Here is a 14,283-nt window from a genome sequence, read left to right on the forward strand (position 1 = left end):
GGACTTTTGAGGTCCAGCATCTGATTCTAAATCATTAACAGAACCACCTTCCTCATTTCAGATGCTATCATCCTCAACCCAACAGTCAACAACATCTTGGACATGTGCTTTGAAAAATACCATATCTCCCATATTTGATAGACGGTAACTCTGAACTCATTATATATATGTATACATCAGATCAGATCAGTTGTTCAGTCGTGTCCAACTTTTTGCGACCCGATGAATCACAGCATGGCAGGCCTCCCTGTCCATCACCAACTCCCGGAGTTCACTAAGACTCACGTCCATCGAGTCGGTGATGCCATCCAGCCATCTCATCCTGTTGTCCCCTTTTCTCCTCTTGCCCCCAATCCCTCCCAGCATCAGAGTTTTTTTCCAATGAGTCAACCCTTCGCATGAGGTGGCCAAAGTACTGGAGTTTCAGCTTCAGCATCATTCCTTCCAAAGAAATCCCAGGGCTGATCTCCTTCAGAATGGACTGGTTGGATCTCCTTGCAGTCCAAGGGACTCTCAAGAGTCTTCTCCAACACCACAGTTCAAAAGCATCAATTCTTCGGCGCTCAGCCTTCTTCACAGTCCAACTCTCACATCCATACATGACCACAGGAAAAACCATAGCCTTGACTAGACGAACCTTTGTTGGCAAAGTAACATCTCTGCTTTTGAATATGCTATCTAGGTTGGTCATAACTTTCCTTCCAAGGAGTAAGCGTCTTTTAATTTCATGGCTGCAGTCACCATCTGCAGTGATTTTGGAGCCCAGAAAAATAAAGTCTGACACTGTTTCCACTGTTTCCCCATCTATTTCCCATGAAGTGATGGGACCGGATGCCATGATCTTCGTTTTCTGAATGTTGAGCTTTAAGCCAACTTTTTCACTCTCCACTTTCACTTTCATCAAGAGGCTTTTGAGTTCCTCTTCACTTTCTGCCATGAGGGTGGTGTCATCTGCATATCTGAGGTGATTGATATTTCTCCCGGCAATCTTGATTCCAGCTTGTGTTTCTTCCAGTCCAGCGTTTCTCATGATGTACTCTGCATAGAAGTTAAATAAACAGGGTGACAATATACAGCCTTGATGAACTCCTTTTCCTATTTGGAACCAGTCTGTTGTTCCATGTCCAGTTCTAACTGTTGCTTCCTGACCTGCATACAGATTTCTCAAGAGGCAGATCAGGTGGTCTGGTATTCCCATCTTTTTCAGAATTTTCCAGTTTATTGTGATCCACACAGTCAAAGGCTTTGGCATAGTAAATAAAGCAGAAATAGGTGTTTTTCTGGAACTCTCTTGCTTTTTCAATGATCCAGCAGATGTTGGCAATTTGATCTCTGGTTTTTCTGCCTTTTCTAAAACCAGCTTGCACATGAGGAAGTTCACAGTTCACATATTGCTAAAGTCTGGCTTGGAGAATTTTGAGCATTACTTACGTGTGTACATATGGTGGCTTTGGTGGTTTAGTCACTAAGTCATTACCAAGTCTTGCAACCCATGGACTGTAGCCCACCAGGCTCCTCTGTCCATGGCGATTCTCTAGGCAAAAATACTGAAGTGGATTGCCATTTCCTTCTCCAGGTGTGTATATATATGCATGTGCATATACCTGTGTGTGTATCCATGTGTATATATGTGTGTATATATACCTATGTGTGTATATACAGTGTGTATTTATTTATTTATTTGGAGTGGGTAGCCTTTCTGTTCTCCAGGGGAACTTCCCCACCCAGGGATCGAACCCAGGTCTCCCTCATCTTTACCAGGTGAGCCACAGGGAAGCCCAAGAACACTGGAGTGGGTAGCCTATCCCTTCTCCAGTGGATCTTCCCGACCCAGGAATCGAACCAGGGTCTCCTGCATTGCAGGCAGATTCTTTACCAACTGAGCTGTCAGGGAAGCCTGTGTGTATTTATACATAAACCTGTTACATGCACACTTTTATTTCCCACAAAGACAATATAATATGAAGGTAAGAGTCTGAAATCAATGAACAGTAATTAATGAAAACAGGAGCATGCACGTCTGTGACAGTGCCCCCACGCACCCTATAGATTTACGAAAACTGTTCTGCTAGGACAGACTCAGTCTCCCAATCTTACCTGTAGATGGAGCGGAGAGAGCCGCACGCCATACAGTGAGCGCCCCGCGTCCTCAGGCGAGGGTGGCCCCGTGCTGACCAGGAACTGGATGGTCTCGCCCACCGCGTGGCAGAATACCACCTGCAGGGGGGGGACCAGAGAACACGCAAATGTTACACCCGAGAGAGGACAGCGTCCGCCTTACCCATCTGCATCTCACCGAACAAAAGAGCCTGGACTCCACAGATGAGCAAGAATAAGAACTCAGTTTCAAATGTGGGTGCATATCTAGATGCATATCTTTTCTATTACACCAGAGCTTAAAAACTAGAAACAATATTTCCAATCTTTTCTCCCTGATGTATTCTCAGTTCAGTTCAGTCATTCAGTCGCTCAGTCGTGTCCGACTCTTTGCAACCCCATGAATCGCAGCACACCAGGCCTCCCTGTCTATCACCAACTCCCGGAGTTCACTCAGACTCACGTCCATCGAGTCAGTGATGCCATCCAGCCATCTCATCCTCTGTCGTCCCCTTCTCCTCCTGCCCCCAATCCCTCCCAGCATCAGAGTCTTTTCCAGAACTTGCCCAAATCTAGTCAGAATCTTTCCACACAATTTTTTTTCCTTTAAATATTTCTTTTTTTCTATTTCTTCATGCAGCTGATTTTTAAATTTCCTGGGCAATTTATTCATACGGAGTGAAACCCATTAGCCATCATCTCTCACTAAAAAAATGAGCCTTAAAAAGAAAATTAGTTATGGATGTTTACAGGTAAAAATTTTTAAAAAGTACCCAGAACATAAGAAATTGTTTCTATTTGAATATATTGTAATCTATTGGGGTTTAAAAAGATGTGGGGATAATTCAAAGAACTGTGAAATATTGAACGGTTACAAAATGATACAGTCTTAACAAAAATAGAGCTGTTAAAATGAGCTCATTTAAAAACCTATGAGACAAAGCAATTACATCAGGAACAAACCAGACCATATTCCTGACATAAATCACAAAGCACTTTAGAGAGAGGACTGTGAATGCTGTTACTGCAAAGGGAAGCATTCAGTCCCTGCCAGCGAATCCCCTACAGGAGCAGACCTTCCAGAAGGAGGGACTGGCCACGCTCCTGGCAGGATGCCAAGCGAGCCCAGCCCAAGCTGACTATGAGGCCAGGTACCAGGTGTGCCTGGTAGAGGGGTGCTGGGGAGGACTAGGGGTGCCTGGCAGGGGGCCAGCGTGTCTGGCCAAAGCCAAGGCATCAGAGGCTGAGAGGAAGGCAAGATGGACCCCCACACTCCCAAGGGAACAGCTGACCCCCACATTGGATGGTGTCACTTGGGAAGGAAGGAAAAATTCTTTAATTCTCTGGTGGATTCAGAACCTAAAATACCAAGTAGAAAGATGAACAAAATAATTACTTTGTCGGGGCAACTGCTATTTCACAAAGTTCAGGCTGAAAACATGTCTCCCTCCCCTCTCCTGATCCCTGGCTCACTGGCCCCCTCACAGGCATAGCTCCACTCAGAGCCCACCTGCCCATCGAAAAATGACCTGACCTGTACTACACAGGGAGCCCCCAGCAAGGGGTCCATTTCCAGGGTCCACTATAGAAGCTTTTGGCAGCACAGGGTTAGAAAAAGAAAACCCTGCCTTTTCTAAATACGGGCAGAAAAGTGCACAACCCTTGTCTTCATCCGTTGTTGTAAAGGCCCTCTCTGAGGACTGACTTATGAGGATTAGTTACATCTTTATCATGTTATTGCATCTCCAGAGTTCATCAAAGGTTGGAACAAAAAAATGTTTGTATAAGAAATGTCGCCTATTCACTTTAAAAATAAATGCTCTTTAAACAGTCCTTGTAGGAGGAATGTATTTTGATGCCGGATGAGTTACACACACACAAATGACATGATAGAAAATTCTGTCCTTTGTCTCAAGAGTGGAGGTCATTTTACTCCTTAAAATAAAAAACAAAAAAAAAACAGTGATTGGTTGACTTCTGTTATTTCTATGGAACTTTCTATATGAAGCTAATTAGAACGTCACTGAGAACCTTGACAGATTCATTAGCGCCCTAACTCAAGGCAGAGTTTGGTTTCTGTTTGTATTCAGTTCTACAAAAAGCTGGACCCCTCTGGTCCCACCAGTTCATGGGAAATAGATGGGGAAACAGTGGAAACAGTGTCAGACTTTATTTTTCTGGGCTCCAAAATCACTACAGATGGTGACTGCAGCCATGAAATTAAAAGACACTTACTCCTTGGAAGGAAAGTTATGACCAACCTAGATAGCATATTCAAAAGCAGAGACATTACTTTGCCAACAAAGGTTCGTCTAGGCAAGGCTATGGTTTGTCCTGTGGTCATGTATGGATGTGAGAGTTGGACTGTGAAGAAGGCTGAGCGCCGAAGAATTGATGCTTTTGAACTGTGGTGTTGGAGAAGACTCTTGAGAGTCCCTTGGACAAAAGGAGATCCAACCAGTCCATTCTGAAGGAGATCAGCCCTGGGATTTCTTTGGAAGGACTGATGTTGAAGCTGAAACTCCAGTACTTTGGCCACCTCATTCGAAGAGTTGACTCATTGGAAAAGACTCTGATGCTGGGAGGGATTGGGGGCAGGAGGAGAAGGGGATGACAGAGGATGAGATGGCAGGATGGCATCACTGACTCGATGGATGTGAGTCTGAGTGAACTCCGGGAGTTGGTGATGGACAGGGAGGCCTGGCGTGCTGGGATTCATGGGGTTGCAAAGAGTCGGACACGACTGAGCGACTGATCTGATCTGATCTGACCAATACAAAGTTAAAAGTAACTATAAGAAAAGAATCTTCCTGTCAGTGCAGGGGACATGGGTTCCACCCCTGGTCAGGGAAGATTCCAGATGCCTCAGGGCAACTAAGCTTGGGTGCACCACAGCTGCTGAGCCCAGGCTCTGCAACAAGAGGAGCCACTGCTAAGAGAAACTGCAAACCACAACCAGAGAAAGCCTGCGTGCTGCAGTGCAGTCAAAATAAATCCATTAATTAATTTTAAAAAAGAATGAAAAAATTTTTTTAAAAAGCTACCCCACTGCTTTGTTTCTGATACATGGATAGCTGAAGCACCTGACTAAAAGCAATTAAACCAATAATCCAGCATAGATTTTAAGACTTTAAAACTTCTAGAATACAAGCCTCAAAGGTCACAATTACCATTCACATCACATCTGGAAACTAGGTGTAATCATTGACAATGGGAGACCTTTTGCAGAGATCCCTGGAAGGTCTTCCTGGCCCTACGCCAATGCTCTCAGTAACACCTGTCATATGGACCAACCGTTTCTTGGCCTCTCTTCAGTGTTCAGCTGAAAAACCTAATTAAAACAACTATCTGATCAGTTTCAAGATGAGCAAACAAAATGCCCCCACCATTCCTACGGGTCCAGTTGGGAGGGATAATGACCAGGGCCAGCCTCTGCTCCTCCACCCTGAGAGTAAAAGTCCCATTTGTCAAATGGACCAGAACAAAATGGAAAAGAGATTTTAAATATAAGTAATCTTCTTTCAGGGCATTATGGTGTTTTATACACAATGGGGATTAAATGATCTCAACCCAGGCAAATATTGGCCGGGCCATCCCTGTAACCAAGGGGTCCCCTCTGGAATGGCAGAAGGCAGGATCACCCGATGCAAGGTCAAGCAGACCCTTCCAACCAGTGCCAGAGTGACCAGGGTTGATGTCTATTAAATACAGACAAACAGGTAGAGACCCCGATCTTGACCCTAGAGTCTTCCTACCCCAAACACAGACCTGTTCATAAGGCTCCCTTCTGAAGTTTATACATTGGGTCCTCAGAGCATCCCAATTATACCGAGCTGTTTGATATGGCTCGGGCTTCCAGGCGCATGTGTGACAAGTTACTTTACTCTCGTCTGATTCTCTGTTGTTGTTTAGTCACTAAGTCATGTCTGACTCTTTTGTGACCCTATGGACTATAGCCCGCCAGGCTCCTCTGTCCATGGGATTCTCCAGGCAAGAATACTGGAGTGGGTTGCCATGCCGTCCTCCAGGAGATCTTCCCAACCCAGGGATTGAACCTGTGGTAAAGAATCTGCCTGCCAATGCAGGAGATGCAGGAAACACGGGTTTGATCTGTGGGGCCATAAAGAAGGGTGAAGGACGAAGAACTGATGCTAAGTTGTAGTACTGGAGAAGACTCTTGAGAGTCCCTTGGACTGCAAGGAGATCAAACAACTCAATCCTAAAGGAAATCAAGCCTGAATAGTCATTGGAAGGGCTGATGCTAAAGCTGAAGCTCCAATACTTTGGCCTGATGTGAAGAGCCAACTCATTGGAAAAGACCTTGATGCTGGGAAATATTGAAGGCAAAAGGAGAAGAGGGCAGTAGAGGATGAGATGGTTAGATAGCATCATTGACTCAATGGATATGAGTCTCCCAGCAAACTTCAGGAGATGGTGAAGGACAGGGAAGCCTGACATGCTGCAGTCCATGGGGTCTCAAAGAGTCCAACACGACTGAGTGACTGAACAACAACACTACCAGGAGGCACTGTTACTACATAATGCAGCTTAATGTGGGCTTTCCTTGGCTTAAAAATCTGAGAATGCATTATCCTCCGTGGTCTCTATGCATTAAAAGACACTGCCTTTAAAATGAGGGCAGGAGAGAGCTGGGTCTTTTCCAGGCTGGCTGTTAGTGTTCTACTCAGTCATATCTTCACCATTAGCCACTGCCTTGTGTTCCAACTCACAAGCAAACCCCCAGCTTGCCCGAGGGTCCTTTCAGCAGTCTACACCAGGCAAAGTTGAGCTATTTCAAGTCCTGAAAGATGATGCTGTGAAAGTGTGGCACTCAATACGCCAGCAAATTTGGAAAACTCAGCAGTGGCCACAGGACTGGAAAAGGTCCATTTTCATTCCAATCCCAAAGAAAGGCAATGCCAAAGAATGCTCAAACTACCGCACAATTGCACTCATCTCACATGCTAGTAAAGTAATGCTCAAAATTCTCCAAGCCAGGCTTCAGCAATATGTGAACCGTGAACTTCCTGATGTTCAAGCTGGTTTTAGAAAAGGCAGAGGAACCAGAGATCAAATTGCCAACATTCGCTGGATCATGGAAAAAGCAAGAGAGTTCCAGAAAAACATCTATTTCTGCTTTATTGACTATGCCAAAGCCTTTGACTGTGTGGATCACAATAAACGGTAGAAAATTCTGAAAGAGATGGGAATACCAGACCACCTGATCTGCCTCTTGAGAAATCTGTATGCAGGTCAGGAAGCAACAGTTAGAACTGGACATGGAACAACAGACTGGTTCCAAATAGGAAAAGGAGTTCATCAAGGCTGTATATTGTCACCCTGTTTATTTAACTTCTATGCAGAGTACATCATGAGAAATGCTGGACTGGAAGAAACACAAGCTGGAATCAAGATTGCCGGGAGAAATATCAATCACCTCAGATATGCAGATGACACCACCCTCATGGCAGAAAGTGAAGAGGAACTCAAAAGCCTCTTGATGAAAGTGAAAGTGGAGAGTGAAAAAGTTGGCTTAAAGCTCAACATTCAGAAAACGAAGATCATGGCATCCGGTCCCATCACTTCATGGGAAATAGATGGGGAAACAGTGGAAACAGTGTCAGACTTTATTTTTCTGGGCTCCAAAATCACTGCAGATGGTGACTGCAGCCATGAAATTAAAAGACACTTACTCCTTGGAAGGAAAGTTATGACCAACCTAGATAGCATATTCAAAAGCAGAGATGTTACTTTGCCAACAAAGGTTCGTCTAGTCAAGGCTATGGTTTTTCCTGTGGTCATGTATGGATGTGAGAGTTGGACTGTGAAGAAGGCTGAGCGCCGAAGAATTGATGCTTTTGAACTGTGGTGTTGGAGAAGACTCTTGAGAGTCCCTTGGACTGCTAGGAGATCCAACCAGTCCATTCTGAAGGAGATCAGCCCTGGGATTTCTTTGGAGGGAATGATGCTGAAGCTGAAACTCCAGTACTTTGGCCACCTCATTCGAAGAGTTGACTCATTGGAAAAGACTCTGATGCTGGGAGGGATTGGGGGCAGGAGGAGAAGGGGAAGACAGAGGATGAGATGGCAGGGTGGCATCACTGACTCTATGGACGTGAGTCTGAGTGAACTCCGGGAGTTGGTGATGGACAGGGAGGCCTAGTGTGCTGCGATTCATGGGGTCGCAAAGAGTCGGACACGACTGAGCGACTAAACTGAACTGAACTGTGTTCCAACTCACAAGCAAACTCTCAGTTTGCCCGAGGGTCCTTTCAGCAGTCTACAGCAGGCAAAGTACCTGAGGGCTGATTCAGCCCAGATTCCATCTGCCTCCCTCCAAACAAACAGGTGGCCCTCCCAGAAGCTCTGCCCCCATTCAGGCCTCAAAGGGTGAGGCCCGCAGGGAGGAATCTCTCACCTGCCTTTGGAAAGACCCTGCTTCAAAACAGTTTCACAAGTTGTTAGAACTTTAGCATAAATACCAGGCTAATAGGGCACCTGGAATTTCAAGTCATGCAAAACAAAACAAAAAAGTCAATTAGTTCCATGGTGGCTCAGTGGTAAAGAATCTGCCTGTCAATGCAGGGGACACCAGTCCCATTCCTGGGTGGAGAAGATCCTATATGCTGCAAGGCAACTAAGCCCGTGCACCGAACTACTGAGCCTGCGCTTTAGACCCCAGGAGCTGCAACTACGGAAGCCCGTGTGCCTACAGCCCATGCTCTGCAACAAGAGAAGCCGCTGTGAGAAGAAGCTGTTGCATTACAACTAGAGAGTAGTCCCCGCTACGACTAGATAAAAGTCCCTGCACAGCAATGAAGACCCAGCACAACCAGAAGTAAATAAATAAATATTCACTCATCCAGAAAAAAAAAAGTCAACCAAATTTCCTATTTGCAACTACAACTTCGTGTTCCACTACCCTGGCAAAGGAGAAGAGGGTGGCAGAGGATAAGATGGTTGGATGGACATGAACTTGGGCAAACTCTGGGAGATGGTGAGGGACAGGGAGGACTGGCGTGCTGCAGTCCATGGGGTTGCAAAGTCAGACATGACTCAGTGACTGAACAACAACACACTTGCAAAGCAAGGGGTTCACCAAGGTTTGGAGAGAGCAGAGGAGACCCCGGAATCTCTCAGAGTGTATTTTAGTGTATAAATGTATAACAGACAGCCTTTAGATCGAAAAAGTCCATGTGCTCAGAATACACAATTCATACCCAGGGAGTGTTGCAGGGTTCCCCGACATATCAAGTGGAATAAGATTCTGGGGGAAATTCCAAGCAAATGCCTCAATCTGTTTGTTGCTATGGTTTCATGGAAGCAAAGGTTGGTTAGTGCCTTTCAGTTCCCCTTTTTCCATCTTCCCTCTTTCCTGGGGAGGGTGGGAGCTTAAGTGAAATGATAAACGTAAAATGATAATAATAAAAAAGGAAAGAATAATAGTAACAGCACCATTTACGGTGTATCACAGTCAGAGCCTGTTTCTGGAGGCTGATTCGGGTTCAGTTACAGCCTCTGCTTATTCACTGGTTCTTGGTTCCCTCACAGGCCTCTCTCTGCCTCGGCTTCCCCCTCTATACAAAGGTCACGATGCTTCCTTGGGTGGAGGAGAGCTGTGGGTGCTAAGAACAGACAGAGCCCGTATAGCCCAACAACATCAGGAGCAGGTCCCTGCAGGTACTGCACAGGCAGGGGCCAGGCAGGGGTTCACCTTTACAGACACAGCCCGTGGCTCAGAGGGAGAAGGAAATACCCGACAAGCTCGGTGCCAGCCTGGATCTCTCTGACTTCTAGATCTTACTCCAGTCTGCGTGGATTGTTGTTTATTTAAAACTTTAACCTGAAGCTGATCGCTGCACCATTAGAAGCCTCTATTTATTTACAAATGACACAGACAACAAAGCTAATTCACACTTTTCAGGGGTAGGGCCACCCACCAAGGTAAACATCACTGCAGTCCCTCAGCACCAATGATTGTCGCTTTCCCTGGTGAGCCTTCAACATACGAATCCAGTTTACAGGGACACTCAGCACGCTTGCTAAGGAAACGTGTGGCCTTTGCAGCAGGTGCCTGTCCTGCACAATCTGCCTGACCCCGGGTCATGTTCAGGGGGCTCAAATGCTGCCCGTGTCGACCTCATGCCCCCACAGGTGCATCAGGAGGGGCCACTGCTGCCACCTGAGGGCGAAGGGCTGCTCTCGGGCCACTTGCAATACAGAAATTAAGTCTCCATCTTCTGGGTCAAACATTCTGGAGCAAAGCTCTTCCAGGACATGAGCAAAGAGAATGCAGCTGAAACTTGTTGCTCTTGTGTAAGAGTGTAATTACAGTCTGGGAGAGAGAAATGTGCTTGGGGCGTGTTGGGACTGGAAGGGAGGACACGGAGAGCCCTGCAGAGAAGTTGAAGGGCGATGCCTTGCTCCATGAGTGCTGCAGACAGGGGTGCTTCCAGTCGCCACCTGAAAAGATGCCCTTCCAGAGGAACGCAGGTGCCCTGTCCCAGGAGCACTCCCTTAGAGAAATACCCCAGCCGCTGGTAGGCTTGTCTCTTGGGATAAATATTTGGTGGTGTCCTCAGCTCATGGCACACAGCTTCTAAAACCCTTGGAATCTCCGGAGTGATAAGAATGTCTTTTGGATGCTAAGGGGATTACTGGTGGCTGGGGACCTAGATAACAACAGGAGGCAGGCAGGAGGTCAGCACAATCAAGGCGTGATGAGAGGGGAGAAGCTTTGCCACCTGGAGCTCAGGGGAATGGACAGGGACTAGAGACGGGATCACAGACCCATGGCCTGTGGTTTAATCAGACGTCCTCTGTAATGGAACCTCCATAAAACCTTTTAACAATGGGGTTCAGAGAGGATCTGGTCCTGGAAGGGTGACACATATAGAGGGCATGGAAGTTCCCGTCCCTTCTCCCTTCCCTGCTCCAAACACCTTTGCCATTGGGCTGTCCCTGAGCTGCGTTCTTTATAAGACATTGGTAATGGCTCAGAGGGTAAAGCATCTGCCTACAGCGTGGGAGACCCGGGTTCAATCCCTGGGTCAGAAAGATCCCCTGGAGAAGGAAATGGCAACCGCCTCCAGTACTCTTCCCTAGAAAATCCCATGGACTGAGAAGCCTGGTAGGCTACAGTCCATGAGGTCACAAAGAGTCAGACACGACTTCAATTTCACTTTCAATAGTAAGGAAGGGCTTTCCAGGTGGCTCAGTGGTAAAGAATCCTCCTGCAGTCCAGGAGACCCAGGTTTGATCCTTGTGTGGGGAAGATCCCTTGAATGGCTACACACTCCAGTTTTCTTGCCTGGGAAATCCCATGGACAGGGGAGCCTGCAGGCTACAGTCCATGAGGTCACAGCAAGTCAGACACGACTAAGCAAGTAAACAACAACAATAGTAAGGAAACTGCTTTCCCAAGTTCTGTGAGCTGTTCTAGCATGAGGAGGGGTTGTGGGAACCTTCAACTTTATAGCCAGTTGGTGGGTACAGGAAGGCCAGACTTAGGGTTGGCATCTGGAATAGGGAGCAGCGTTGTGGGACTAAGCCCTTGATCTGAGGGGTCTGCACTGTACTTAGTGCCAGAATTGAATTGAATTGTAGGACACCCAGTTGGTGTTCAGAGGATTGGAGGACTGCTTGTTGGGTAAAAGAAAAAACGCACACATTTGGTGTCAAGAGTCACAAGTAAACCACTGAGAGGTCCCCATTCAGCCCTGGCTGCAGGGTGCGGAATGTGTAGCTCCCATGGGTCCTGGCTGCAGGGTGCGGAATGTGTAGCTCCCATGGGTCCTGCAAGATGACTCTAATGCTCTGACCTATGCAAGACCTCACTCTCTGTGCAGGACCGGGGCAGGGGGCTTGCTGATGAACAGATATTTGCAACGGTGGTTACTTTGGCGCACAGGGGTCTTCAGGGGCTACAGGAGAAAGTCAGAGCACAGAGCACTTGGAGGGCGGGGGAGGCCCAGTTCTGTTCTGGGGGGTCCTGCAGGGGGACTCAAGTTCAAACCCAAGTTGAGAAGGTACCCACAAAGGGAGACCAGCGCCCCATTCTCATCTGACCCAAGCCCCATTCAAGTCTTGATCCAAGATGTGGCTATATACCAGCCCCCTTGTCTAGGCAGATTCCTCCTCTTCGTTACCTCAAACGCCATCCACACGTCCCTTGTCAGGGCTGAGACAGGAGGATGAGAAACACAGACCCTGATGCTCTGAGGGGAGCAGAGAAAGGGCAGGGTAGGGGTGGGGGTGGCGGTGGTGGTGGATGTCCTAGAATCTCCTGTCTGTATTCCTTGGACACATTCTGTTTGCATCCTGAGGTTCTGCTGTGGATTTTCCCTTCTCAGGAATTACACTGCACAGAGAGAACATGTGACGGTGCTGGTACAGGATTCAATCTAAGTTTGGAGACCCTGGGGGTGGCTCAGACCCTGAAAGGAGGAAGGCACTGTCATCAGCTCCTGCGACGATGTCTGTCCTTCATTTAACTTGTCGATATTTGGGAACCTCCCATGGGGACACGTTACAAGAGAAATTGACTAGTCAGTCTCGACTGCTTTGCAAGCGGGTACCCTGAAATGGGCTGTGATCAGCCAAGATGCACATCCAAGAGAGCAAGAGGTTGCGTACAGGATCCAAGCACCTGGGGGTATCCTGCTCCCCACTTCCCAGGGGCCAGGTGGATCCCCACAGGGCGCCTGAGCTGGTTCCCTGGGACCACGACACTCAACCCACTTTCCTGCATTGCTCAGGGGGCTGGGTTCCTGCCCAAGAGGAGGGCCCTGATGCCAGCAGAAAGGCACTGGCAGGCGCCCAGGTCCTCTCTGGCCAAGAAAACATAGGAGTCAAGAACTATGAAGAAATTTGTAAAAGAAAACAAAATTGTGTGCACTTTCCAGTAGTTTACTGGGTGAAAAGCTTCCTAAAACAGTGTGGACAGCTGCCTGTGGTCCCATCTGCAGGGAGCAAAGGAAGGAGGGCTGAGAGCAAGGAGGAAGAGGACAGACTTAAAAAACTTGATGCCGGGCTTCCCTGGTGGTCCCATGGTTAAGAATCCACCTTGCAATGCAAGGGACACCTGTTTGATCCCTGGTTTGGGAAGATCCCACGTGCTGGGGAGCAACTAAGCCCATGCACCACAACTACTGAGCCCATGGGCCGCGAGTAGTGAAGCCCGTGCACCTAGAGCCCGTGATCTGCAACAGGAGAAGCCACCACAGTGAGAAGCCCACACACCACAACAAAGAGTAGCCTCCCACTTGCCCCAGCTAGAGAAAGCCCGAGGGCAGCAACAAAGACCCAATACAACCAAAATAAAAAAATAATTAATTAAATGTTTAAAAAAGAGTTAATGACAGGCTTAAAAAAAAAAAAAAAGCCTGTGCAACTTCTATACATTGTTTTCAACTTTTTGATGGGTGTGCAATATTTCTGCCATGATATTAAAACAAACACAGTTTAACCATCCACTTTCCAAACGTTGCGTTTCTGGTACTATCTATATATCAAGACCTTTAAAAATGGTCTATGGCCATTTCTCATCCCTGCTCCCTCTCCAGCACCTCCAGGCCAGTCTCTGAGCTCTGTTCTCTTAATACTGACAGTGTCAGAAATCAGGGAACAGAAACCGTCCATCACAAAGGGACTTTAGGCTTATTTGTCAATAATAGGGCACTCAATCTGGAGAAGGCAATGGCACCCCACTCCAGTACTCTTGCCTGGAAAATCTCATGGATGGAGGAGCCTGGTAGGCTGCAGTCCATGGGGTCGCTAAGAGTCGGACACAACTGAGCGACTTCACTTTCACTTTCCTGCATTGGAGAAGGAAATGGCAACCCACTCCAGTGTTCTTGCCTGGAGAATCCCAGGGATGGGGGACCCTGGTGGGCTGCCATCTGTGGGGTCACGCAGAGTCAGACATGACTGAAGTGATTCAGCAGCAGCAGCAGCAGCAGCAGGGCACTCAATCAATGCACAGGGGCACATCCCAAGCAGGGGACTCAGGTAGGCCAGGCCTATAGCAAGCTGCCCCCAGACCCCTAGCTTTTGAAACCTGGGCACTGCACCATCTGCTCACGGGGCCCCTTCCAGCTCTCACGGGCTGTGCTGGTGCCAGTATCCTGCCTTGTTGCCACCAGTTTTCTCCCAACATCTCCCAGGGATTTCCTATGCTTCCTGCAG

At 47.6% G+C, this 14,283-nt stretch overlaps 1 protein-coding gene across 3 annotated transcripts in view; it reads right to left on the bottom strand.

The window, feature by feature from the left end:
- Positions 1 to 14,283, bottom strand: part of C2CD2 (C2 calcium dependent domain containing 2) — a 66,217-nt gene that overhangs the window by 37,060 nt on the left and 14,874 nt on the right. For all 3 annotated transcript variants that reach the window (XM_055569734.1, XM_055569733.1, XM_055569735.1), the window contains exon 3: positions 2,098 to 2,217. In XM_055569734.1, coding sequence (XP_055425709.1) covers positions 2,098 to 2,217 — 120 coding nt within the window. The remainder of the gene's footprint in view (positions 1 to 2,097; positions 2,218 to 14,283) is intronic.

This window comes from Bubalus kerabau, chromosome 2 (assembly GCF_029407905.1).
Source record: "Bubalus kerabau isolate K-KA32 ecotype Philippines breed swamp buffalo chromosome 2, PCC_UOA_SB_1v2, whole genome shotgun sequence".
Classification (NCBI taxonomy): domain Eukaryota; kingdom Metazoa; phylum Chordata; class Mammalia; order Artiodactyla; family Bovidae; genus Bubalus; species Bubalus kerabau.